The 24,771-nt window shown below is 41.3% G+C and overlaps 2 protein-coding genes across 2 annotated transcripts in view; both read left to right on the top strand.

The window, feature by feature from the left end:
• elac2 (elaC ribonuclease Z 2) overlaps window positions 1-14,584 on the top strand; it is a 45,490-nt gene extending 30,906 nt beyond the window's left edge. The window contains exons 21-24 of the mRNA XM_052032794.1: window positions 1,120-1,240; window positions 7,157-7,235; window positions 11,785-11,930; window positions 12,650-14,584. Coding sequence (XP_051888754.1) covers window positions 1,120-1,240; window positions 7,157-7,235; window positions 11,785-11,890 — 306 coding nt within the window. The 3' untranslated portion in view covers window positions 11,891-11,930; window positions 12,650-14,584. The remainder of the gene's footprint in view (window positions 1-1,119; window positions 1,241-7,156; window positions 7,236-11,784; window positions 11,931-12,649) is intronic.
• Window positions 14,585-21,436: 6,852 nt separating this feature from the next.
• The window catches only part of LOC127580053 (dynein axonemal heavy chain 9-like), a 377,996-nt gene continuing 374,661 nt past the window's right edge, over window positions 21,437-24,771 (top strand). Inside the window, exon 1 of the mRNA XM_052033209.1 lies at window positions 21,437-21,784. Within this exon, the coding sequence (XP_051889169.1) occupies window positions 21,437-21,784 (348 nt within the window). The remainder of the gene's footprint in view (window positions 21,785-24,771) is intronic.

Raw genomic sequence — 24,771 nt, 5'->3', positions numbered from 1 at the left:
AAAGGGTTTAATTGCATTATTAATCGGTTATAGACTATTAGTACCTTTTGAATGGTTCAAAGGAAAATTTGCAGCCGGGTGGAGGAAGGAAAGAGGGGCAAGTACTGCCCAGGCTAGTGGCCAGAGAGCAAGCATTGAATCAATGCAAACTTTTCCATCAAAGGAGCTGAATCTGGACTCTGCCAGGAAGGGTCACGTGTTCACTGCTTTGTCCGCCTCCTTGTCGCGTTCCTCTCACTCTTTCCCCTCCCTCCCCGCCCCAAATCTCAAGAGTTCTCCCAGAGCTGGAGCTGAGGTCTCTTGAATATTGCTGGTGTGTCAGGGTTGGGTAGATTCGACCTTTGTTCTTGCCTCGAATTCAATGTGTTCTGCTGAGATGGAGCTGCGTTGTGGGTCCAGTGGCAAAATTTGGAGTTAAAGCAATCCTATTATTGCCAAGCAAAAGGTTGCAAATCATTTTTAAAAGAAAAGTTTATGTAAAATGATGGAAGTAGTGAGGTGGAGGAAGACCAGGCAATAGAAACAAAAATCATTGAGAGGGAAAGCTAGGGAACTTGCAACAGATGTGAAATTGTGGTTAAAGTGAGAAAGGGAGCTGCCAATGTGAGGGAAACCAAATGGGGACCATTGTATGGGCTGCGATCCCACCAGAACTCCAACACCAGAAGTGACTTTTCTGTTAGCTAACGCTTGCGTTGTTAATCCATTCCCTTTCTTACCCTCCTAACTCCCTGCACCCACCATAATCCTAGCAAGGCATACCCACGTCACGTACCCACTGCCATGAAACAAAAGAGGGTGTAGGTAAGGTCTTTAAATCCACTATTAAATTTGAAGATTAATGTTAGTTTTCACATCAATACTGCATATTTTGCATCGAAGCAATGAATTACTATTACTGGAGTTTGTATTAAGCTACGTACTATAACAGACTAAATATGAGGATGCCAGAGTTGGGGAAAGTTTTGTAGCTGAACGGCGGGGAGATCAGGATTGTGCTTGGAAACAAATATGGTTGATAAGATTTAGGTTGGTTTTATTTTGGATTTCCATCATTTGCAGCATTTTACTTTGGGACGATAACATCTTGCATTTTTTCTTTCCACATGTTGCTGACAGTTTCAGACCTGTGTTGTGCGTCACTGCAGAAATGCCTTCGCCTGCATCCTACAGCACAAATCGGGATGGAAAATTGTGTACTCAGGAGATACCATGCCATGTCCAAACCTCATTCAGACGGGTCAGTGAATTTGAGAATACAGTGAAGTAGAACATTGTTCTAATTCCTCCATTGTTTTAAGCTGCAGGAACAGGAGTAGGGTATTCGCCCCATCATCCTGCCATTTTCAGGGCGTCGTAACTGCTCCCTTCACCCCAGTCACCAAACTGGACACCTTAGTCATTTATTCTTGTGTCTATCAAAGGTTGCAAATTTCAGATTGTTTGACTCTCAACTATTCCAGGCAATGGGTTTTCATCTTGGTTTTTGGCGAATGGTTTTACGGAAAAATCAGTTTGCAGACAGTTCTCAGGAATAGAACGCTTGCGTAACCCTGGGACTGTCTGTAATCTATATATGGACCAGTTAGATCAATTAGTAAAATTAGCTTGGAGGATGCATTCATCGAATGCATTCAAAAGAGTTTTCAGGAACAACATGATGAGCAACCAGATAGAGAATAGGCTGTTTTGGATCTTATTCCATGTACTGAACAGTGTAAATTAAGAATGTTGTATTAAAGGATCTTCTGGAAAGCGTGATAAGAAAGTGATAGAATTTCATATGGTTAGAGCTTTTGTAAGTATATAAAACAGGAAAAGATTAGCTAAAGTATACATCCCTGTGAGTCAGTCAAGAGAAGTTATAATGGGCAATTAAGGAATGGCAGAGATGTTTAATATTTTGTTTGTCATTGAATTAAAATATGCTTCCCACAATACTCCTTGCAAGGGTCGAATGAGATTGAAGAACGTAAAACTATTAATTTTCAGTAAAGGTTAAGCATGGGTCGGTGTAGATTTTCAGAAGGAATTATTGCATGAACTTCGTGCTTATAAAATTGAGGATAAATTAACATGTTGTAAAAATTGGTTATTGGATAGAAAGCAAGAAGTTAAGAATTATTGGGATCGTATTTGTAAGGGCAGAGTATTATCGGTATCCTGCAAAGATTGGGTCTTGGGTTTTTGTAATCCATAAAACTTAATTAGATGGGAGAACTGAGTATAAAGTATCTAAGTTGGCTGATAACACAAAACTAAAAGGAACGTTCACTGAGGAAGATGCAAAGAGTGGAAAAATTATTGAGTGATGGTGGAAAAACACCACCTTAGGTAGTCCTCAGGACTGAGAATAACGTGCTTCTACTCCAGTTTTGTTGGTTCTGAGATGGCTGATGAGACCAATGTGGGACCTGCAATCTCTGCAAAAGATGGAGGTGGTGGGGGGAATTTAGGGGGGAGGAGTGTTGGAGGATGGGTCATTTGAAGGTAGTTGGCATCTTCTGCCATTTTCACCAGCTTCCGTGTGCTCTCGAAGTTTTCGGTGGCATATCACCTGTTTCTTCTCCAGTTCAACGTGTCAACGGCTAGGGATTATGCGAGGATGTTAACTTTTCAAGGAAGCTTTGAGAAAATCCTTAATGTTTCCTGCCCCTTCAGCCATGACTGAGCTCAGATTAGTTTCTGCTGAAGGTATATAATATCATGAAGGGGATAGATAAGGTGGATGGTCACAGTCTTTTTTTCTCCAAGGTAGGGGAGTCTAAAGCTATAGGACGTAGTTTTAAGGTGAGAGAGGAAAGAATTAAAAGAAACCTGAGGGGAAGGTTTACACACAGGGTGGTGGGTATATGTAACGAGCTGCCAAAGGAAGCTGTAGGTGCAGGTACAATTAAAATGTTTAAAAGACTTTAGACAAGTACATGGATAGAGAAGTTTTAGAGAGATATGGGCTAAATACAGACAAGTGGAACTACCTCAGATAGGCATCTTAGTCGGCAAGGGTGAGTTGGGCTGAATGGCCTGTTTCTGTGCTGTATGAGTCTCTGCCTCTATGACTAGTATTGGGTGTGCAGATGATGTGGCCCACACATCAGAGCCTGCTGAGCATGATCAGAGCCTTGATGCAGGGAGGATGGAGAGAACACTGACATTGCCTTACTACGCAACTCCTGGATTTGAAGGATTTTGTGGAGATGATGAAAGGCGTACTGCAATGTAGGGTAGGGTAAAATTATGCTTCGGGATAGGAAGAATGGAAAAGCTGAATAATTCTTGATGAATGAGAGGCCAGTATTTGTTGTTAAATGGAAGACTTTTAGGCGATTGAACTTGTATCAAAGAAAATTAATCTAACACACATGCAGTAAGTAATTAAAAAAGTAAGACAGATGATCTGTATGTGTATGTTGCAAGAAGGTAGGAGAAAGAATAAAATATATATAGGAATCTGGTTGAAGTGCACTGTTGTTGTCTTATTAGCTAAGGAAGGGTTGTGGTGGAGAGGATGTAACAAAGGTTTATTAGATTGATTCTTGGGGTGAGAGACACACCTATAAGGAGAGAATGTGTAGCTTGAGCCTATAGTCTTCGGGAATTTGTTTTTGAAAGGAAATTCACTTCTGAATAAAAGATATGTTGAGGGCAGGGTAGATGGTAAGAGGTTATTTTTATGGCTGGAAATTATGGAACTAGGGGGTCACAGGGTAAGATCCAGCCGTTAGAGTCGATGAGAAATCTGTTTGTACGTGTGTGAATCTTCTGAACTAAGTCAGTGGCCTGTGGTTGCTTCGTTGATGAATATATTCAAAATTAATCAATTTAGATTTGGGCACCAAAGGAATCTGGATGAGAAAGTGAAGTTGATATATAGAGGTTCAGTAGTGTTCTTGTTGAAAGGTGGATTACCCTCTTGCCCAAAGAATTAATCTATTAACTCTTTGTTGCATCCTTCCAGGGTAAGTAAATCGTTTCTTGGTTACAAAGGCAAAAACCGTACAAAGTATTTCTGGTGTAGTTTAATTATTCCTACTTGCAACAGAAGCAAACAGATTAGCTGTCTCAGTAATTACTTCCTGCATCTGCATTTTAATTAGTTTTCTATGATTTGAGTGGAAGTACTCCCCATTCTTCCATACAGCAACATATATTAGTCTCTCACCAGACAACTTCCCATAACTTGGGAACCATCTCTCAGTGCAGGCAGACATTGATGATGCTAAATTCACCACTGCCTTCAATGTGCCAGCACAGCCTTTGGTCACTTGAAGAAAAGGCTATTTGAAGATCAAACCTCAGACCTGGCATAAAATTCAGGTCTACCAGGCAGCAGTTATCTTTGTCCTCCTATATGCTTCTGAGAACTGCGCTACCTACAGCAGGCATTTTGAGGCTCTGGAAAAATACCAACAATACTAACTCTGTAAAATCCTCCAAATTCACTGGAAGGATAAGCAAACCAACTTCAGTGACCTCTCGCAGGCCAGCCGCCAGTATTGAGGCCTTCGTTGCTCTCAGTCCACTAAGTTGGGCATTACCAATGCCAGGCTCCTGAAACAGTTACGCTATTTCAAACTGTATCATGAGAAGAGATTAGCAGGTGGACAGAGGAAAACATTCAATGATGTGTTCAAAGCCTCCTGAAGAAGTGCAATATCCCCACCGACTCCTGGGAGCCTCTGACCACTCATTCGGGATGATATTGAGAACCTTGAGGCCATGCGTCAGGAGTTCAGAGGCCCTGTGGGAAGAGGCTCACCATCTCAAAAACTACCCGCCCGTCCATTCTGTCAGCCATCTCTCATCCCATCTGTGGAAGAGACTGTGGATTCCCCACTGGCCTCATTAACAACTGTCAAACCCAAAATCGGGAATGCAAACAAGTCATCCTTGATCCCAAGGGGCTGTCTAATGAGATGAGAGTATCCTTGAGGAACTATTATGGCCTACAGTGTTCCTATTTCTCACTTACTGAGCCAGCTAATTTTTTTGTATGAATATCTGTCTTTTGCATTAAATGTCTTTCATAGCTCCTCCCTTGAAAAACACAGTTTTGATTATAATCTTTTATTGCTTTCACACCAGCAGGAAAAGCACAATGCTAAAGACTTCCATCAAGTGGCTCTCTAATATCTATTTTGTAGGGAATACATGCCTTTTTTTCTAATCATCCTTGTAAGCTAACTCTTGCAGACTGGATAACATTCTGGTGTAAAGACACTTGTTATGTACTTCCATTTTTAGTTATCTGGAAATTTTTTTTTAGTGAAATTCTATATTCTACCTTTTGCTCTGATATCAGGCACCTTAAAATCAAATTATAGTTCAACCAGTTCCATCTCCCAGCTATTTGAGGCATTTTGAAACCTGAAGGACTCCCTGCATTTAGTTTATAAGGATGGATTTGGTGTTGAGGCTCATTCATAGTGTTGTGACTTCTTCACTAGTCTGTGCATGTGGCCAGATGTGGTACAAGGCCATTGAGCACCCTTAAAAACAGCTGGACCTCTAGTTCCTCTTCGGTGTTTTCTGTTAACTGAAGTGATCTTCATAAATCGTCGTAAGTTTGTTAGCTGAAAACCCAGGGTGACAATTTTTACTTCCATTGGTGATTTAATCACATTTTAATTTCATAGCCTGAACGTGAGAAAGATGATGAGACTTTTGTTTGTGGCACAATTTTGTTCCAACTTTTAACCTCTTATTTTTCTTCCCCTACTACTAAGGATGTTCTTTCCAGCACTCATTCCAACTAATAATCAGTACAGAGAATTTTCAAATACTCTTCTGACATCATAGTGCCTCTGTCACATTGTCATGGTTTTTGGGTGAGCTAGAGTACAACCCTCCAGTACCATGTAACAGTTGGCTTGGCAAAGTTGAGTGGGAAATGTTAATATTACAATTTTCAATAATATTGACTGAAACACAAGAAATAAAAGCAGGAAGTAAGATTTTGTAAGCGGATAATGGATAGAGAAACTAAAATTTTAAAATGCATAGTTATGTGACAGTTAGAAGGAGATTTGAAATAATATAAATTGTACTTGCCTCCTGGTTTAGCTTTTATCTTGGAAAAACCACCATTTATGTAGTGCCTTTCAGAACCTTCCAAATGCTTTACAGCAATGCTTTAAGTACATCATTTAGGGATGGTAACTTCTATCGTGAGGGAAATGGCTAATTTGCACAGAGTGGCGATAAAATAATGACAAGGTAATTTGACTTTGTGGTAATGTTGATCAAGGAATAAATGTTGATCAATGCGCACTGTGCTACTCCCTTGGTCTGAATTAATTGCCTTCTCACATTTACATGACATTATCAGATGGGGGAGGAGACAGTTCAAACACCAGTTCTGATGAAGGATCCCAGACTTTCCATAAGAAACAGTTAATGTTTCCAATTTGGGACACATCATTAGAACTGTTCTAAAACATTAACTGTTTCTTTTCCCACAAATGCTGCCTGACCTGCTCAGCATTTACTGTTCTTATTTCAGGTTTCCAGCACCTACAGTTTTTTTTTGATTTTTTTTTTGTTATAGTCCAGGTCCTTGTTTTATTTCCAACACTCGGCATGTATCTGCATGCACTACCTTGTTATGATTTTCTGATGTGCTCAGTCCTGATTGATGTACTCAATCAAGGTGGCTCAAGTGATTTTTTTTTTGGTCATTGGTGTTTGTGCCAATAGTGATTCACCCTGGCAGGAATGCTACTAACCCGTTCCACTTGAATCTCTAACATCTGATTCATATAGTTATCTTCAAATACTTAAGCTATTTAAAGAGGCCCTCTTGAGACTACGTAGAACTTTTCCATTAAAACCCCAATTGGTTCCATGTGCCTTTAGAAGTATTTTTGAAAGAGCCTTCTGTACTTTCTCCAGGAGACAATCTCTAGTGAGGTTCCTGGCAAGGTGTGCTTCATTCCAAGTAGCTGAGATTGTAGACCATTGCTTTGGGTGGTGCTCCAGCCTGCATTCTCGTGAGCTGATATTCACTCATGTTCAATGAAAGATTTCTAATGGTTGGAATCTTGACAAAATACTATCAAATATTGAACTACATTTTCATTAACGAATAGAAAATGAATGAGTCTTTAGATCTGAAGAAAGCGTTTACCCCTACCCGAACTATCTGTTTACTGAACAGGGCAAAATGCGAATCTGCTGATTCATGAGGCCACGCTGGAAGACGGACTTGAGGAAGAAGCTGTTGAGAAAACGCACAGGTAAGGACCAAACTCTGATGCTGCTTTATGCTTGATTTGCTAAACACTCAAAACTATCCCAAGATTTCTAAATCTGTCCATCTCATCCTGGAGGATGATTACCACTTTAAAGAAGCATAATGGATGTTTTTTTAATCTAATAATTGATGCAAAACAGTGGGTAGAACTTGTTAGATTTAATTACATTGTGGTAAGTAAATGCATTTTCATTCTGCTGTGTAGGGATATGGTATCACTCTAAGTTGTAACAAACCTTTCCAGATGAGACATAGAAATCACACACACCTCCTCCAATCTCCTGCATTGCATTCAGTGCTCTCGATGTGGAGGAGGCCACATCTGTGAGACCAAGTGCAGACTTGGTGACCATTTTGCTGAGCACCTGTGCTCTGTCCACAATGTCCACATGGAGCTCCACTTCCTATTCCCACACCGACCTGACTATCCTTAGCCTCTTCTGTTTGGCCTCACCCTGGCAGTAGAAGAACAGAACCTTGTATTCTGCCTGGGTAGTCCATAACCCAACAACATGCACGTTGAATTCTCCAGTCTGGGTAACCTGCTTCCCCTCTTTCTCTTTTTTTCTCTCTCCTTCTGATCTACCTAGGTCTCTCTCACACCACCTTCTTACCATCCCTTTCCCTATCGCTGTTTCTTGCCCCTCCCACATCTGTCCATCACCTGCACACTCCCTCCACTGTTCCCTCTTTCAGATTTCCAGCATCTGCAGTTGCCTTGATTTTTCACAATTGTTAGTTGTGGCATATTTCTAGCCTGCATATTTGAAAGTTGATTAGTCTCAACTTGTATGATATTCTGTGAAGTCTGAAGTATATCTAATACTGATGAACAGTATCATTAAACCAGTTTGTTCAGGCTCCCATTAAGGTTGACTAAGTCTTTGGAGTGCTCCACCTAGTTTAATTGGCATCTTTTAGAATAACACACTTCCAAAAATTCTTGTATTCCTTTTTTGTATAATAGTTGAAAACTATTTGCAACTGGGACCTTGCCTTCCTACTGAAGAAGTATAGTTTGTTTCTGCATTGTAAGTTGATTTTAATTAAAGATCTTTCTAATTTATGGAAGCAATGTACCACAGATGCTGTAAATCCAAAATGTTAGTCGTGCTCAGCAGGTCGGGCAGTAACTGTGGAGAGAGAAACAGAATTGATGAAAGATCATTAACCTATAACATTAACTGTTTCTTTCTCCACAGTTGCTTTCTGATCTGGGTATTTCCAGCATTTTTGTTTTAATTTCTGAATTAAATCTAGGCATCACACTCTCTTGTAAAGTATATTTTAATTACAGAGTGATGTCCTGTTTTCTCTGCTTGGAGACAGCAAGAGTATTGGTGAGTGAAGGTTAATTGGCCACTGTCATTTGTCCCAGTGTGAGTGGGTGGCAGGGCTTGTGAGAGAGAATGGGTTTCTGGGAAAATAAATTGGGAAGTAGGATTGATGGGAATGCTCTAAATCTGGCATAGACTTGAAGGGCTGAATGACCACCTCGTATTGGTTTATTATTGTCACGTACAGTGAAAAACCTATGTTGCATATCGATTGTACGGGTCAATTCATTACACAGTGGAGTTACATTGAGTTAGTACAGAGTGGATTGATGTAGTACAGGTAAAAACAATAACAGTACAGAGTAAAGTGTCACAGCTACAGAGAAAGTGCAGTGCAATAAGGTGCAAGGTCACAACAACGTAGATCGTGAGGTCAGAGTCCATCTCATCTTATAAGGGAACCGTTTAATAGTCTTATTACAGTGGGGTAGCTGTCCTTAAGTCTGGTGGTACGTGCCCTCAGGCTCCTGTATCTTCTACCTGATGGAAGAGGAGAGAAGAGAGAATGACTCGGGTGGGTGGGGTCTTTGATTATCTGGCTGCTACACCAAGACAACAAGAGGTAAAGACAGAGTCCCAGGAGGGGAGGCTGTAAGAAATAAAAATATATGTCATGGATAAAATAGTTCCTAATAATATCAGGGCTGTATCCAGTATCCAAATACCCAAATGGGCAATGTGAAAGGACAACTGGTGCGTAGACTGAGACATTGAGTGTAAGAGTTGGGATGTTGTGTTGCAGCTTTACAAACATGGATTAAACTGCACTTGGGAGTATTGTACAGTTCTGGTTGCCACACTATGGGAAAGCTGTGGTAGCAAGAGAGAAAGTGCAGAAGAGAATCACCAGGATGTTGCCTGAAATGGAGGGCTGTAGTTATAAGGAAAGATTGGGTAGGCTGGGTTTTTTTTTTCAGTGGGATTTAGGAAGCTGAGGAGAGACTAATTGAGGTTTATAAAATTGGGCATAGGTGGTCAGAATCTTTTACCCAGAGCAGCAAACTCTAGAACTAGAGGACACATGTTGGGGATGAGAGGAGAGAAATTTAAAGGAGATCTGAAGGGTAAGTTTTTCACACGGAGGATGGTGGTTATCTAGAATATGCTACCAGTGGAGGTGGTAGAGGCAGATACACTTATTGGTATTGGTTTATTATTGTCACTTGTACCGAGGTACAGTGAGAAACTTGTCTTACATACTGATTGTACAGGTCAATTCATTACACAGTGCAGTTACATTGAGTTAGTACAGTTTATTGAGGTGGTACAGGTAAAAACAATAACAGTACAATTACAACATTTAAAGTGCAGTAGGACAGGTACTTTTAGAGGAAACAAAAAAAAACAAGATGTTGGAGGGACTCAGCTGGTCAGGCAGCATCTGTGGAGGGAAATGGACAGTTGATGTTTCTGGTCGAAACCCTTCAGCTCGACCCAAGATGTCAGCTGTCTATTTTCCTCCACAGTTGCTGCCTGACCCACTTAGTTCCTCCAGCATCTTGTTTTTTGCTCCAGATTCCAACATCTGCAGTCTCTTGCCTCTTCACTTTTAGAGAGAAGTTGCAGAGGGATACAGGCCAAATGTGGGCAAATGGCACTAACATAGGTGGGCATTACGGTCAGCATGGATGAGATGGGCTGAAAGAGCCCGTTTCTATGGTTCTAACCATTCTATGGTTCTAAAACTAGGAAGTTTCAACAACAGCTTCATTTCAGTCAGACTGAATGTGTAGGTTCTTTCAAGGGCCACCATGGGAAAGTATTTTGCTGTAGTCCCTTAATGAACTGTGAAGGAATGAGGTAAAGAGCTCTGTGTTGGAAGGACTCCAAAGCCAGTGATCTTCATTAGACGTGTTAGTGCACTGAAGGGAGTGTAGCTTGTCACTCCCATGAGTATCTGAAGATGTTCCAAAGGTCTCCACCAAATAGGTCACCAGTCTTATTGCGGGGAATTTCATTGGGTGGGGGGTGGTGAGAGTCAAAGGAAAGTTATTCATTTCTAGAGGATAGCAGAGGGAGAATGGGGTCGCTTCCTGTGTAGCCAAGTGTTATCAGGGACACTTTCATAATCTCAAAATTACAAAATTCTGAAAGCAATGTGCTGAGAGTTGATTGTAGAAATTCCATCATGTTTCAATGCACTCAGTGATTGAATTTTGCCTAATCTATCTGCTTGAGATGACTTGGGTGTCTTGCGTGCACAAAGCAAGCTTTGGGAAACTCTTATCTCTGTCCCTCCATGCATATGACACTGACTGCAGGAATTTGCTGGGTGTGTGCAGCTACATCAGTTGGCCTGCAACATACTATTGAGGCAAATCGAGCTTTCCCTTTTATTGGTTATATCCTTTTTATGAATGATCTGGGCTTCAAATTAGAGCGAGCCTTTACCAGCAGATCAGGGGCCTGCTCTAGTGCTACTTAAAGGGCTAGGCCTTAACTCACCTGTCCTTGGGCATGCTGAGAAATGATGCTTTCGGTCAAGCTGGATTTTCTTGAGGATAGACACATGAATGGTAGAAAAACGGAGGGCTATGTGGGAGGGAAGGGTTAGATAGATCTTAGAGCAGGATAAAATGTCGGTACGACATTGTGGACCAAAGGACCTGTACTGTGCTGTAGTGTTCTACGTTCTAAGTGAATCAATGCTTTAGCCGGGATTCTGGACCACCACAACCCAGAGTCTTATCAGTACTCAGAGACTGAGGTGCAACTCCAGAAATACTGAGCAGGTTGGGTATCATCAATGGAGAGAGAAACTATATCAGTGGGTAACTATAAGTTATGTCATGTTCTGGATTTCACAATGCCAGCATCTGTTTTCTCAGACTTAATGTTTCTGGTTGGAGACAGTTTGCTAAATGCACAAGATGGACATGAAGGGTCTTAAACTTGAGATGTTAACTGTGTTTCTCTTTTCACCGATGCTGCCTGACATGCTGAATGCGCCTACCATTTGCTGTTTTAATTTTAGCGATTAAACCTTGCCTGGGGACCCCACACCACCATTTTCACTACTCTAGAATATTGAGAATTTGCACGGGAGGAATTTTCTTGCACTGATTCACCTAGAATTTGGCACTTTTGACTCGTCCACATACTTGGAAACATGCGTGTTTGCTTTGGCAGCATTTTGTAGCATACTTTCCAAATTGCTTGTTAAAGTTGTGTTTGTTGTTATCCTCTTTGCATCAGCACAACTTCTCAAGCCATTGATGTGGGTATGAAGATGAATGCAGAATTCATAATGTTAAATCATTTCAGCCAGAGATATGCCAAGATCCCACTGTTCATGTGCTGACTTCAATGAAAAAGTTGGAATAGCTTTCGACCATATGAGGGTATGTAATGTTTTATGATTGCATTTGAGGTGAAATCACCTCCCTAATATGGAGAGTAAAATACTTGACCATGCAAACCTTGAGCAGACAAAGACTGACTGTCTCAATCAATCTTGCATCCACTCAATTGGAAGTGCCAAAACAGTACAGCACATGAACAGGCCCTTCGGCCCACGACGTTGTGCTGAACTAATCAATTGCCAGTCGCCGCTGACTCCCTCCACAGTCACTAGGTTTTTTGGGGAGGGAAATTCCTCAATAACTCCTCGAGATGACTTGCACCAGTCCAGTAGGTGGCATTGAGCAAGTTTACGTGATTTGAGCTACTGCCTGCCACAACATTGCTTTTTAACTTGCATTTCATAATTACATTATAATACATGCAACAGATGGTATTATGGCATTGGAAACCCTGATGGCTTTGCACGAGAGCTCACATTAATGGTTGGATCAAGATGGGAGGTAGAAATTTGACTCTCAATGTTAGCTGTGAGTTATGCTAGAATATTGTTTTGCCATTGTGCTGCCTTTGTCATTTGGTTCTATTGTCTTCAGTTGAACCAAACATCAAGACACAACTGGTAGTTTATAGTCCAACAAGTGTTTAGTGCAGCTGACCATTATAGACTGTCCCAAATGGCATTATCACTCCATTTTTAATAATGAGATTTCAACACAGTACACCATTCGCTGTAACCAAAATAAATATTTCCACACAGGTTCGGTTTGGGTGATTTTAAGGGTAGTGCCAAAACTCATTCCGTCCCTGAAGACCCTTTTTGCGGATGAGATTGAAGAGATGGAGGAGCGCCGTGAGAAGCGAGAACTTCGACAGTTGAAGGAAAATCCAGGGCTCTTTGAGCACAAATGGACCTGCGGCCCAAGAACTATCATCAGTTCCAAGGGTCAGTGAGACAGCTGGCAAAATGAAACGGGAGCTGGAAGGGTATGATCAAGATTTGGACCACAAAAGAAGCAAACTAATTTGAGATGCTGCTGATAGTGAAATCACTATTAGAAAGTCCTGCTTTATTACCCTGGAGTGGTAATATGTGGAGAAAGCCAATCCTCTGTATTTGATAAAATATTGGAATTGGTTTTATTTTGTTGTATAGATGAGACTATTGTACAGAGTTTTTTTGAACCAGGCTGAAATGTGTGGTTTGAAGTAAATTGGATTATATTTGTTTTATATTTTGTTTTTATTTAAAACTTTATCCTACACACCTATGCACTGGGATGCCACTTACTCAGACTTTATCCCCTACTTCCCCCTTTTCCTTTGGGTGGTGGATCTTTCCAGCCTTCAAATAAAGACATGGAACACATCCTTTCTTCAGTCTGCTCTAAATGTGAAGGACAATAATTAAATTTGTATGGGGAATATCGTGATTATAAAGCATGTACCGGGTCATAGTTTAAAGTCTGCTTTTTATTTATAATGGAGTACCTTTTATTTTTCAATCATGTTTTTGGGTTTCACCTCATTAAATAGATTACCCCAAAGGTGCTGCTATCTCTACTCCTTCCCACTTTGGTCAGCCCCACACATCTGCCGTTGCTATGCTGACCCTATTAGCTGTAACACAGCACAGGATTAGTTCACCATCTGCCCTTTTGGAAATTTTTGAGCCACATTAAATAATGATTCCAGCTGAGATTAGGAACTTGCATGTTTTGATGGGACTAGAAACCCGCAAAGAGAAAAGACCATGCCTTGCTTCATAATTCAGATGGTGTACAGCAATTGCCATGTTACAAAGTGATTATTTGCATCTGTGAATGGATCAATAAAAGTCTTCATCACAAGAACATATGCTGATAACCATAACCCTTTCCTCATTAATGATTGTACTGAATACTTAATTTATTTTGAATGTGGAGTTCAATCTGTTGAATAATAAACTTACTGGAGATTTTGAGGCTGTGGGATATTGTACTAGAATGCCTACTCAGTGAAAGTTATTTCCCCCTGCCAGCATTTCTTGCAGGAATGTGAAAGGAAACCTTGGAAATTCTATCATGTTCATTTTAGTGCTGAAAAGATTTATTTTAATTCCACTTTTATCTTTGTTCATATATAAATATTTCTGGACAGGGCACTGTTTCACCCTTGTGATGAGAAGCTGTTGGGACATGATCCAAAGAATTTTGATTAATCTGTTAACTAAACTAGTGAGTGCCACCTTGAATAGGACTCAGTGTGGGATGCATTAAAAACGGAGAGTGTGAGGGAGCTGAAGTAATGACCTTCTGTTTTATTGATATGACATCATATGAAGTAACCCAAAAATATATACATGAATAATGGAAATTATAGATGTATGTGGGACCTTGTGGGGAAGGTTTTTTTAAATTGGGAGCTACAGAGGAGTCTAGAAATCAGGATTTTCAGTGGATTTGCTTGGTTCAACAGCTTGTGTCCAGTAATGTTTCTGGCACTCTTCATTTAGACATAAAGAGCATTTGAATGTAACAAAGAAAACTAGCTAGACAAAACAATGTCATGGCAGTTCTTCCTAAAAGTGGGTAAACTCATTTAGTAAATCTATTGAATTGCTGTGTCCTGTAGAGGAATGGCTTCTGAATCAAATTTCAGTGAATATCTGTGTTATGTTAATTAAAAATGTATCTCAAACCATTTTAGATTTACTCTCCTAACTCTGTTTTCCTGAGTGATACAGATCCCTTCTCGGTGACCTTTCGTACATTTACGTATAAAATGAATTAAAATTAATAATCAACTGGAGTGTTCCCAGTGAGCAAGTTGCTGCAATGATGCTTGGATCTAAAGAAAAACTACAAATGCTGAAGATCTGATATTTAAGCAGAAAGTTTTGTATATACATACAGTACATTAAACAGCAACTTGCATTGGTTTGCCAAAAACAAAATTCTCAACATTGTTGCTGAGTGGCTGATGAGAAACTTATAGCAAAATGTTACGTTCAATAAGCTATTTGTTAACTAGGAATTTTTAGTAAAATCAGTAGATATGTAGTAGATTTACTGTATATAGACTGAGAAGCAAACAAACTTGTTCCTTGATTAAAATCTGAACAAGCCTTTCTATCAATACATTTGCCTTGTAGTATTGTAACATCTTATATTTAGGGAGTGGATACCATAGAAGAAGGAATGGATTTGAGGGATAAGGTAGAGGTGCTGAAGGTTGTTCAAATATAAAATTTATTAAAAGCAGAGGGGAAAACAAAGTAAACAATGGTGATGGACAAAAGCTATGGTTTTAAATTTTCCCCTCTCGCTAAATTGTGACTCATGATTTAATTACCCCACACAGGGAGTGTAGATGACCAAGTGTAATCTTGAGTTGGTGCTGTCATGAAACCAAACCCATTGTCTAGAGAAGATATTATCAAGTGGGATCAGGGAAATAGGAGAAAAAGCTAAAGATGGTCCTTAAGGAAGAATGGAGGTCATCGCGGAGTGGGGGGAGTGGTGTCCAGGAAGTGAATTTGAAGAGACACCTTCCTATATGATGGGTTGTTGTGGTATATTAAGTTTTCAGTCAAGGATGATGCTGAAAAATAGGAACCTGATGCGGTTGATGAGAGCAGTTACGTGCCAATGAGTACAAGATGTTGGATAATGGAGGTAAAACTAGGTTCAGATGAAAAATGAGAGCATTTCAGAGATGGAAGAGCTGTTGCAGTTACCGTGCTGTAGTACGATGTCTATTCAAGACCATTCCCAGTTCACAGCAAAAATAATTCAACTCATTCGGATGTAGGAAGACAGTATCTGGTTGATTTCATCCTAGTCTATCATTGAGAGAAAGAGGATCCTAGTCTATAAAGAGGATATGAGTTCAACAATTTTTGTGCAGCTTATAAGGATAACCGTCTACTGATTTGGAGCTGGTCATTCAATGCTTTTTATTGTTGATATAGCAGTAACGTTTAGTTCGCTTCATACAACTACGATTGGACTAATTATGTTATCCTTAACAACATTAATATTTTAAATAATGTTTTCAGCTTTTAATTTGAGGCAGCTCCTGGTGTTGCAAAATGTCTAATTTGGTAGGTTGGACCTCCCAGGAAAATGGGGAGATCCGACCCATCAAGATTACTGTGGATCCCACACTGAGGTTAATGTGGAAACTCTCTTATTCAGAGGAATAAGTGAAATGCCAGGAGCTGTGAACCTCCAGACCCTGATAGTCAATCTAATCACTCTGTTGCTTACTCCCTGTGCCCATCCATTGCCAGACTGATTCTTGGGAATGGCAGGACTGACTTATGAAGGGAGATTGGGTCAATTAGGCTGGTTATTCACTAGAGTTCAGAAGATTGAAAGAATATCTCATAGAAACTTAACAAAATTTTAACAGGACTGAATTGATTAGATGCATGAAGGATATTCCTAATGGCTGGGGAACCAAGACCATAGGTTACAATCCAAGGATAGGGAAAAGCTATTTAAGATCGCAGTATTCTTATCTCAGAGAGTAGTGGATCTGTGGAATTCTGTACCACAGAAAATAGTTAAAGCCAATAATTATATTCAAGAAGATATTGAATATTTTTCTAAGGTCTGTAGGCATCAAGTAACATGGGTGAAAGCTGGAATAGAATGGTGAAATTGGATGACCGTTTTGGACAGTAGAGCAGGTTTAAAGAGTAATGGCCATATCCTGCTCCTGTTTTTCTCATCATATTTGCTACAAGATTGGTCTCTGATACATTCAAACACAATGGCTATTGTAAGTTGCCAATAGAAAATTAAATCTGATCATTAATATACTCTTAATGACATGATTGGAAAATGCATTGCCAATCTGGCCCAGGAAACTAAGTTTTGGTGTTTCTAATGAAGGATCATTGACCTGAAACATTAACTCAGTTCCTTCTTTCCACAGATGCTGCTGAGTTTTTCCAGTGTTTTCTGGTTTTATAACCATTTTGGTGTTCATTTCATTCCTATTGGTATATCTTCGATGATTTAAAACAATTAAATTGAAAATTCTTTATATTTAATTGAATAATTTCTTCTATTCGCTTTTTGCAGTTGATTGTTACTAGTCCACTCTAATTCTCTCCCTTGTCTCTTTCTCAGTCCTTCACAGCTCCTTGACTGAGGAGCAATAGTGTGGATCTCCGCGTATACTGGGTTCCAGTTGCCCTGTTACCTTCAGCACACCAGCCCAAACTTTTAGGCAACTAGTGGTAGTTCTGTTCTACATTTTGCTGAAAAAACACAAATTATTACATATTCTGCTTTAATTAAAATCAATGACTATTGCAACTTAAGTAATGCTATATTTGTCCTTGCTGCCATTTAAGACTGGAAAATAATAGCACTGTGAGTGCTTGGTGACTTGGTAACATTAAGTATATTGATTTTTTTTTAACATTACTTGCATTCTATTACTTCAAACAGTCCTGTTTACAATGATGCTAGAGGCACATGAATGGAATGTGCATGTAATTTTAATTAATAAAACTGGTATTGTTGAAGTTGCTGGTGAAACTGCCAGAGGTGATCCTGTCTCACACAAAAAAACCAAGATGCTGGAGGAACTCAGCAGGCCAGGCAGCATCTGTGGAGAAAAGCAAGCTGTCAATGTTTCAGGTCAGGACCTTTCTTCAGGACTGAAGATAGGAAAAGGGGGAAGCCCAAGCAGGGAAAAGCAGAGCAGTGACAGGTGGACAAAAGAGGGGAGGCGGGGTGGGTATAAGGTGGTGATAGGTAAATGCGGGGGAGGAGGGGAGAGCAAATTCACTAGGGATGGGTTAAAGGTATGGAGGCAGGGGGAGGAGAGGAAAAGGGGAGAGAAAAATGGTGAGTAGAAAAAAGAGGCTAGGAAGGGGAAAGAAAGTAAGAGGCAGGGTGGAGGTGTTGGTTTATTTCAAGTGGGAAAATTCAATGTTCATCCAGCATCTGCAGTCACTCTGCAGTCCTTTGTTTCTCCAGTGATCTTGTCTTATTCTGTTTTAGCACAATCACTCCATTCTTGGTAAGGGTCAAGATGTATTTGTAAGATTTTAAGTGGGTTAAGATATCAATGTAAGTGCAATTATAATTTAATAGCCATAAAGGGATGTTTTGTACAATACTAACCTTAATATAAACACTACCTGTCTGTAAAATTTATTTTCATCTATTTGAGTTAGTTCATAATCAAGAAGTTCCAAGTCCGACTTTGTAACTTTGAATTGAACTGCATTAAACTGAAAGTAAAATTCTGTAATGAAGAGGTTTTAATTTCTTGTGCTATCCATGAACAAAAGAAGTAGAAGCAGGAGTAGACCAGATGACCCCTCATGCCCGCTTCATCTAACAAAAGATCATAGCTATCTTTTTGTCAGTGGCACCTCCTTGCAATAACCTCCTATCCATTAATTCCCTAAATATCTACAAACTTATCTGTTTGAATATACTTAATGAGTGAGCCTCCACAACCCAGTGCATTCCAAAAATCCCTTACCTCTGGATGAAGAAACTTTGTTCATATCTTTCCCGGCTGGCTCACTGCTTTACTTTAACTCTGTAACCGCTGGTTTTAGACATATCAGCTCTGTATCTGCCTGTCAAGCCTCTTGAGAGAATGTTAACAGTTAACCACTTATACAAGAGTAACTGAGAGAGTAATGAAAGTGTCAGGATTTTTGTTTCTATGATTTAATATAAATTTTTGCAAGTGTTTTAGATTCTTAATAAATATTTTAATTTTCTTTTGAATTTTTAATAGTTTTTGAATGTTTCTGAATGTCAGCTTTGTGAGAGGGGCCTGAATTGGACCCACACCTGATAGGATTCTTGCCTGGAAGAGCCTGTTGTGGCACAGGTCCCACGTAGAAGTTGGAGCCAGCTTAGTCCAGGAAATTCTCAACTGGGAATGTGATAAAGGTAAATGGGAACTTCAAGCGGAGATCTGTGACTGGTTCACTGTCACCACAAAAACTGGGCTATGGATTTGCCAAATAATTTGCCAATTAATGCAATCTTAATTAAGGTTTGCAAGAAAATCTTTGTCAGATAGTTCCATGGGACTACCAGTACTAAAGCAAGGTTGAATGGGCACATGGTGATCCATAATAAAATTGATCTCTCCAACATTCCCCCACTCATCCCTGCTGTACTCTATTACAATGGTTTTAATAATATAATTTTTAATAATATTTTTTAAAACTATCAGTGAATAAGGGCATTTGTTGCAAGTTGTAACAGATTTAGTAATTGAAACAAATTGACGTTTCTGGGAGTAGTGTCTTTAACTTGACATTAATGCCTCATTGTTTTTTGAATGTTGTTAGTTACATTAAACAATTAATGAGGCATCAAACAATTGAAGGAGGCATAGTCCTAAAATAAGAGTCTAAATATGGTATAGGAGCAAAGAGGTGTACAAATATTAATCATTAAGAATAGCACACAGATTAATGAGGTCATAACAAAGAAAATAAGGTGCAGGATTTATTTATTACTAGATAAGATTGAAAAACACAGAAGTAATGTTAAATGCATAGGGGACTTTGGTTATTTCATATTTTTAGGGCATTTCTAGTGTACATTTTATAAAGGAATTTAACAATGCCAGGTTATACTGATCAGGAAAAGCTTTGAATAATTTGAAGCATTGAAGTTGAAATTCTTTAGAATAGGGAAGGCCTGAGAGATGGCCTGATAGAGGTTGTCAAGATATTACTGAAATTGCAGAGAGAATGTTTTCAGTTGAGAGAGACATCAAAACTAAAAGGTGGCCACGAATATTACCAAAAAGAGAATCAAATGCTACATCCTAACCATGAGAGTTGTTAGAATGTGGGACTTGTTGCTACATAGGGTATTGAGTTGATTAACATTTATGATAAATTAAGATGTATGGGGAGGAGAAAGGAGTAGAGGGCTTTATTTAGAGAATTTAATGAAGAAGAATGAAGGCCTGTTCCTAGGTACTGTGTATTCTATGTAATAATTTTGTCGTCATCTGATTCAAGTTGTAACAGGTTGAAGACACTCTGCCATCTGAACCTCTCCCTTTGACCTCCCACCCCCTGGAGCTAACTGCAAATGTGACACTTACCATCCTGATTTTCCACTCCTCTTGCTCGCTCTGACCTACACTGTTCAGCACTCAGTTCACTGAGGACCAAGCCTGATGTTAAAAAAAAATAAATTATGAGAGGGTTTGATAGTAAAGGAAAGCAAATTCCTTCAGTATCCTGTGGCACATAAGATCTTCCACTGAAATTAGTAGCTTCCTGTACTGCAGCTTTAGCATTGCTCTGACCTTACTTGGGAAATGGGATACCTGCATGTTTCTCCCAGAACAATTTCCTTTTTGTTTAAACGAGAAATACAAACAAGTGAATTAAAATGCAGAGCTACTTAAGTGATGTAGGTGAGTGGAAGAATTGGGGGCAAGTTGATGGGAACCTGGGGAGAAAAGGTCAGGAAAAATTAAGGGGCAATGCAATTGCTCCAGGAGCTGGCACAGAAGTGATGGGCCAAATGGCTGACTCCAAAGAAAAGAAAGAAATGGACTTGATAAGAGTGGGAAAGAATGGCCACACAGCAATGTGAGTGGGGTGAAATGTTGGTCACTTGCTGCAAGTGTGGTCGAAGTCAGTCATAGTTGCCGGTGGTGGTGGAGGGAGAGTGAGTTGGCTGGAGTTACTTGGCTTGTGATAGCTGCGTGGAGGTGAATTGGCTACCGTTGCTGAGGAGGAATTGGTTACACTTTCTGGGGATGAGGTGAAGCGGTGTGGAGAACTGGCCCCCAGTGGGGTGGATGGGAGGGGGTTAGAATTGGCTGCAGTTGTGGGGAAAGTGGAGGGGGAGGTTGGTGGAGAGGGTGACGTGTGTAGTGGGGGGTTTGTTGTTGGCTACAGTTGAACGGACAGCGCGGAGGGGGAGTTATCTGCAGTGTGGGGGTTGTAGTTAGCTCTAGTTGCCACTGCGGTTCCCCTCCCCTCCCCTCCCTTCCCCCTTCCCCTCCCCTCCCTTCCCCCTTCCCCTCTCCATCCCTTCCCCCTTCCCCTCTCCTCCCTTCCCCCCTTCTCCTCCCTTCCCCCTTCTCCTCCTTCCCCCTTCCCCTCCCCTCCCTTCCCCCTTCCCCTCCCCTCCCTTCCCCCTTCCCCTCCCCCTTCCCCTCCCCTCCCCCCTCCCCTCCCTTCCCCCCTCCCTCCCCCCTCCCCCCTCCCCCCCTTCCCCTCCCCCCCTTCCCCCTCCCTCCCCCCCTCCCCCCCTTCCCCCTCCCTCCCCCCTCCCTCCCCCCCCCTCCCCCCCTTCCCCCTCCCTCCCCCCCCTCCCCCCTTCCCCCTCCCTCCCCCTCTCCCCCCTCCCCCCCCTCCCCTCTCCCCCCTCCCCCCCCTTCCTCTCCCCCCCCCCCCCCCCCCGAAGCTCCACGTGTGAACACAAGCCGCAAACATGCCCGTTGCCATGGCCACTACACGCTGAACTCCTCACTCGGCAGCCGGGCTCCGGGACGGGGAGAGTTCGGCCGCCCCGGGCAGGGGAGCGGGGACTCGGTGCGAGCCATGGCGGAGAGCAGCTCCGACAAGCGGTGGGATTTCCTGCAGGACTACGTGCTGAAGACCCTGAAGCTGAAGGCTGAGCGCTGGCACAAGTGTGCTGGCACCGAAGAGCACCGGCTGGTGATCCAGGAGTTCCTGGACAGCAGCGAGCGGCTGGTGCTGGTGGTCTCCCTCAGCCCGGCCGGCCTGCTGACGCCCACCCTGGACTTCCCCAACCTCAGCAAGAACAAAGCCGTCTTCTTTGTCAAACGCCACAGGGAGAAGCTGAGCGCAGACTCCATGAAGACGAACCTGGTGTTCGGGGACCTGGCTTACTGCCCTCTCGAACAGTTCTCAGCCCTAGTGGACGAGGTAAGGGTCTCCGTCCAAAACCACCACAGGTGGGAACAGCCAAGGTCCCGCAACTGTACACTGGGGGATGATGCCTCCTGTTGTGGGAGAGTCTACAACTCGGGCTCAGGAATCAGCACCCAGATGCCGAACCAATGGTATTTCCGTACATTTGGATAGCGAACTACCGGAGCTCTTCCTGTACCTTGGTCAAAAAACGCACCCCCGCACCTGCCTATTACCTGCATCTACCGATCACCATCTTGTGCCCACCCCGCCTCCCCTCTTTCGTCCACCTACCACTGCTCTGCTTTTCTCTCCTATATACTGGGGTTTCCCCTTTTCCTATCTTCAGTCCTGAAGAAGGGTCCTGACCCGAAACATTGACCGCCCGTTTTTCTCCACGGATGTTGCCTGGCCTGCGGAGTTCCTCCAGCATCATGGTGTTTTTCATCTAGATCCGAGCATCTGAAGTCCTTTGTTTCTCAGGGTTTAAAAAATAAGGGGTCACCCCATTAAGGCAGAGATCAAGGGATTTTTTTTTCCTGCTCTGAGTGTTGTGAGCCTTTGAAATTCTCTTCCCCAAAGGCTGGTGGAAACAGAGTCATTGAATGTTTTTAGACCAAGGTATCGGAAAAACTCAGGTGGCCTGCTATCCAACTGTACAGAAATACTGTTGGTTTGGTGTCTGGGTTACTGGGTGCTGATTCTCGGGCTCCCTCTAATACATAGAAGTTTTGATTCCCATTCTGTCTCAAGTCTCACTCCTGCCCTCCCTGTTGCCCCCATACCTCCCTGGGGCCCCAGTACCTGCCATCTCTTGAAACTGACCTGGTTGTGTTCCCTCCACTCCCTTGAAACTCATTGGTTCTATTTCCCATGTTCCCTTTGAACTTGCAGGCTTCACTGGAATTTGCATTATTCTACTGTGTACCATCTTTTTTTAAAAAATGCAAATAAAAAGTGTGTAGAGCATTAACAGACTAACATCAAATTTTCCTGCAACTCTACCATCAAAATGCCAAGTGTTCCAGATTAACAGAGTTTTACTATAGATATTTTCTTGATAAAGCAAGGGAGTGAAAGGTTACTGGAAAGTGCAGAATGCAGAGTTGAGGTTTCAATTAGATCATAAAAACAGAAAATGCTGGATGCAATCAGCAGGCCAGGGGTCAGGCAATATGTGTGAGAAAGAGAAACAGAGTAAATATATCAGGTCAAACTCTGATGAACGGTCTCTGATCTGAAATATTAACTCTGTTTCCCTTACCACAGATGTTATCTGATCCTCTGAGTGTTTCTGGCATTTCTTATTTATTTCAGACTTCCAGAATCTGCAGTATTTTTGGATTTCATTTAGATATCAGCCTTGACCCGAGTCAATGATGGAACAAACTCGAAGGGCTGAGTAGATCACTCTTGCTCCTCTCGTATTTTTCATATTTCTAATTTTGCATTTTTTTCTGTTTCAACTCAACTCTGCTGTTTGGAACTTGTCAGTTTGCACGGTAATATGTAAAAGTGCAATTAGCATGCAAATTTTCTGGTGGTAAATTATGCAAGTCCAGAAATGTTGGTCAAATTCTCATGGGAACTACTACAATGCTGAGACAGTTTCGGATCCACATTGCATTGCACTGCTTTCTTAAATACGCTGACTGAGTTGACTGCTGTCTGATTAATTTAAAATGTAAATAATTGATATAATATTGGTGTTTGATCCAGTGCCTAGGCACGTCTACACTTGGTCAGATCCGTAATGACTTTTCATGGTTGCAATGCTAATATGAAGTCAGTTCCTGATACATAGCTGAGAAGAGAATTACAAGGAATGCAAAAGCCTTGATCAGTGGTAAAATGAATAACATTTACTTAGATAAAAGTGGTTAGAAACCATCTGGAAGGTGTTGTTCTGTGCTGTATCAAGTTCACTGGTTTATGCTGGTACAATAGCTTGGATTTTGTTTCTAGTTAAAGTTTATACCATTTGGAGCATTGTATTGCTTTCTACATTTCCAGAGGTAGAATAAGTGTTTTTTTTGTGGCAAATACTGTCAAATTCTGCTTTTGTTCACATTTGGGGTTTCAACTAATGTTTTGGAAAGTCGTTCAAGAATTCTGCATCTCCCCCACCTGCCCCCGAATTTTCATTGCGGCAGACCTGTGTCTAAGAAGAAATTGTGTAACCGAAGAAAAAGCTATCAAAAAGGATGTTATTTCACCAATATTTTGAGCATTACTGCTGGAATGTAGGCACATTTAGCCTTTGAGCCATTTAGTGAAGGATATAGATTTCATTTGTCCTTCTGGATCACTTCCCAACCTCAAGTCTTTTCCAGACACAAGAAATATAGAAGTCTTGTTACTGATGCACAATGTATTCTTTTTGGTTGTTAGCTGGAGAGTTGTATTGATAAAAAATAATTTGAACAACTGGTTGGCTGTAGGATGTCGAAGGCCTGCTGGAACCATGAACATCTTCAAGAAAGATGAGAAATCCAACTGCAGTCACTACAGAGGGTCCCCCTGGTGTCTGCCGCAATGAAAATCATTGCCAAGATTGCCCTAAGTTTCTTTCTCCTGGTGGCCAAAGAGCTATTCCCCAAATTGAAGTATGGATTTTATCCAGCCAGAGGCACAGTGGACATGATATTCACTCTGCATTAACTCCAAGGGATGTTCTGGGAGCAGCACTAATCACTGAACATGGGTGTTTTGATGTTATAAAAGCCTTTGCCTCCATTGCTTGGGGATAACTGTGAGCATTCTTCTTAAATTTGGCTCAAAAGGTTTATCACCATCTCACATCTGCTACAATTCTGAGATGCAAACTGTGATCTTACCCAAAGGGTTCACAATAGATCTAATCACAGTGCAGACAAGCAAGGTTGTGTCATCACTCCAGCAGTTCATTCAATCTTTCTCACCAAACTGCTGCACTTTGCCTCCAAGTGGAGCTAAGTGGAGCTTCCAAGTGGAAAAATGGAAAGCTGTTTAGAGGGTCACCT

This window comes from Pristis pectinata, chromosome 18, assembly GCF_009764475.1.
Source record: "Pristis pectinata isolate sPriPec2 chromosome 18, sPriPec2.1.pri, whole genome shotgun sequence".
In the NCBI taxonomy this organism is placed as follows: domain Eukaryota; kingdom Metazoa; phylum Chordata; class Chondrichthyes; order Rhinopristiformes; family Pristidae; genus Pristis; species Pristis pectinata.
This window is presented reverse-complemented; position numbering and strand designations above follow the sequence as displayed.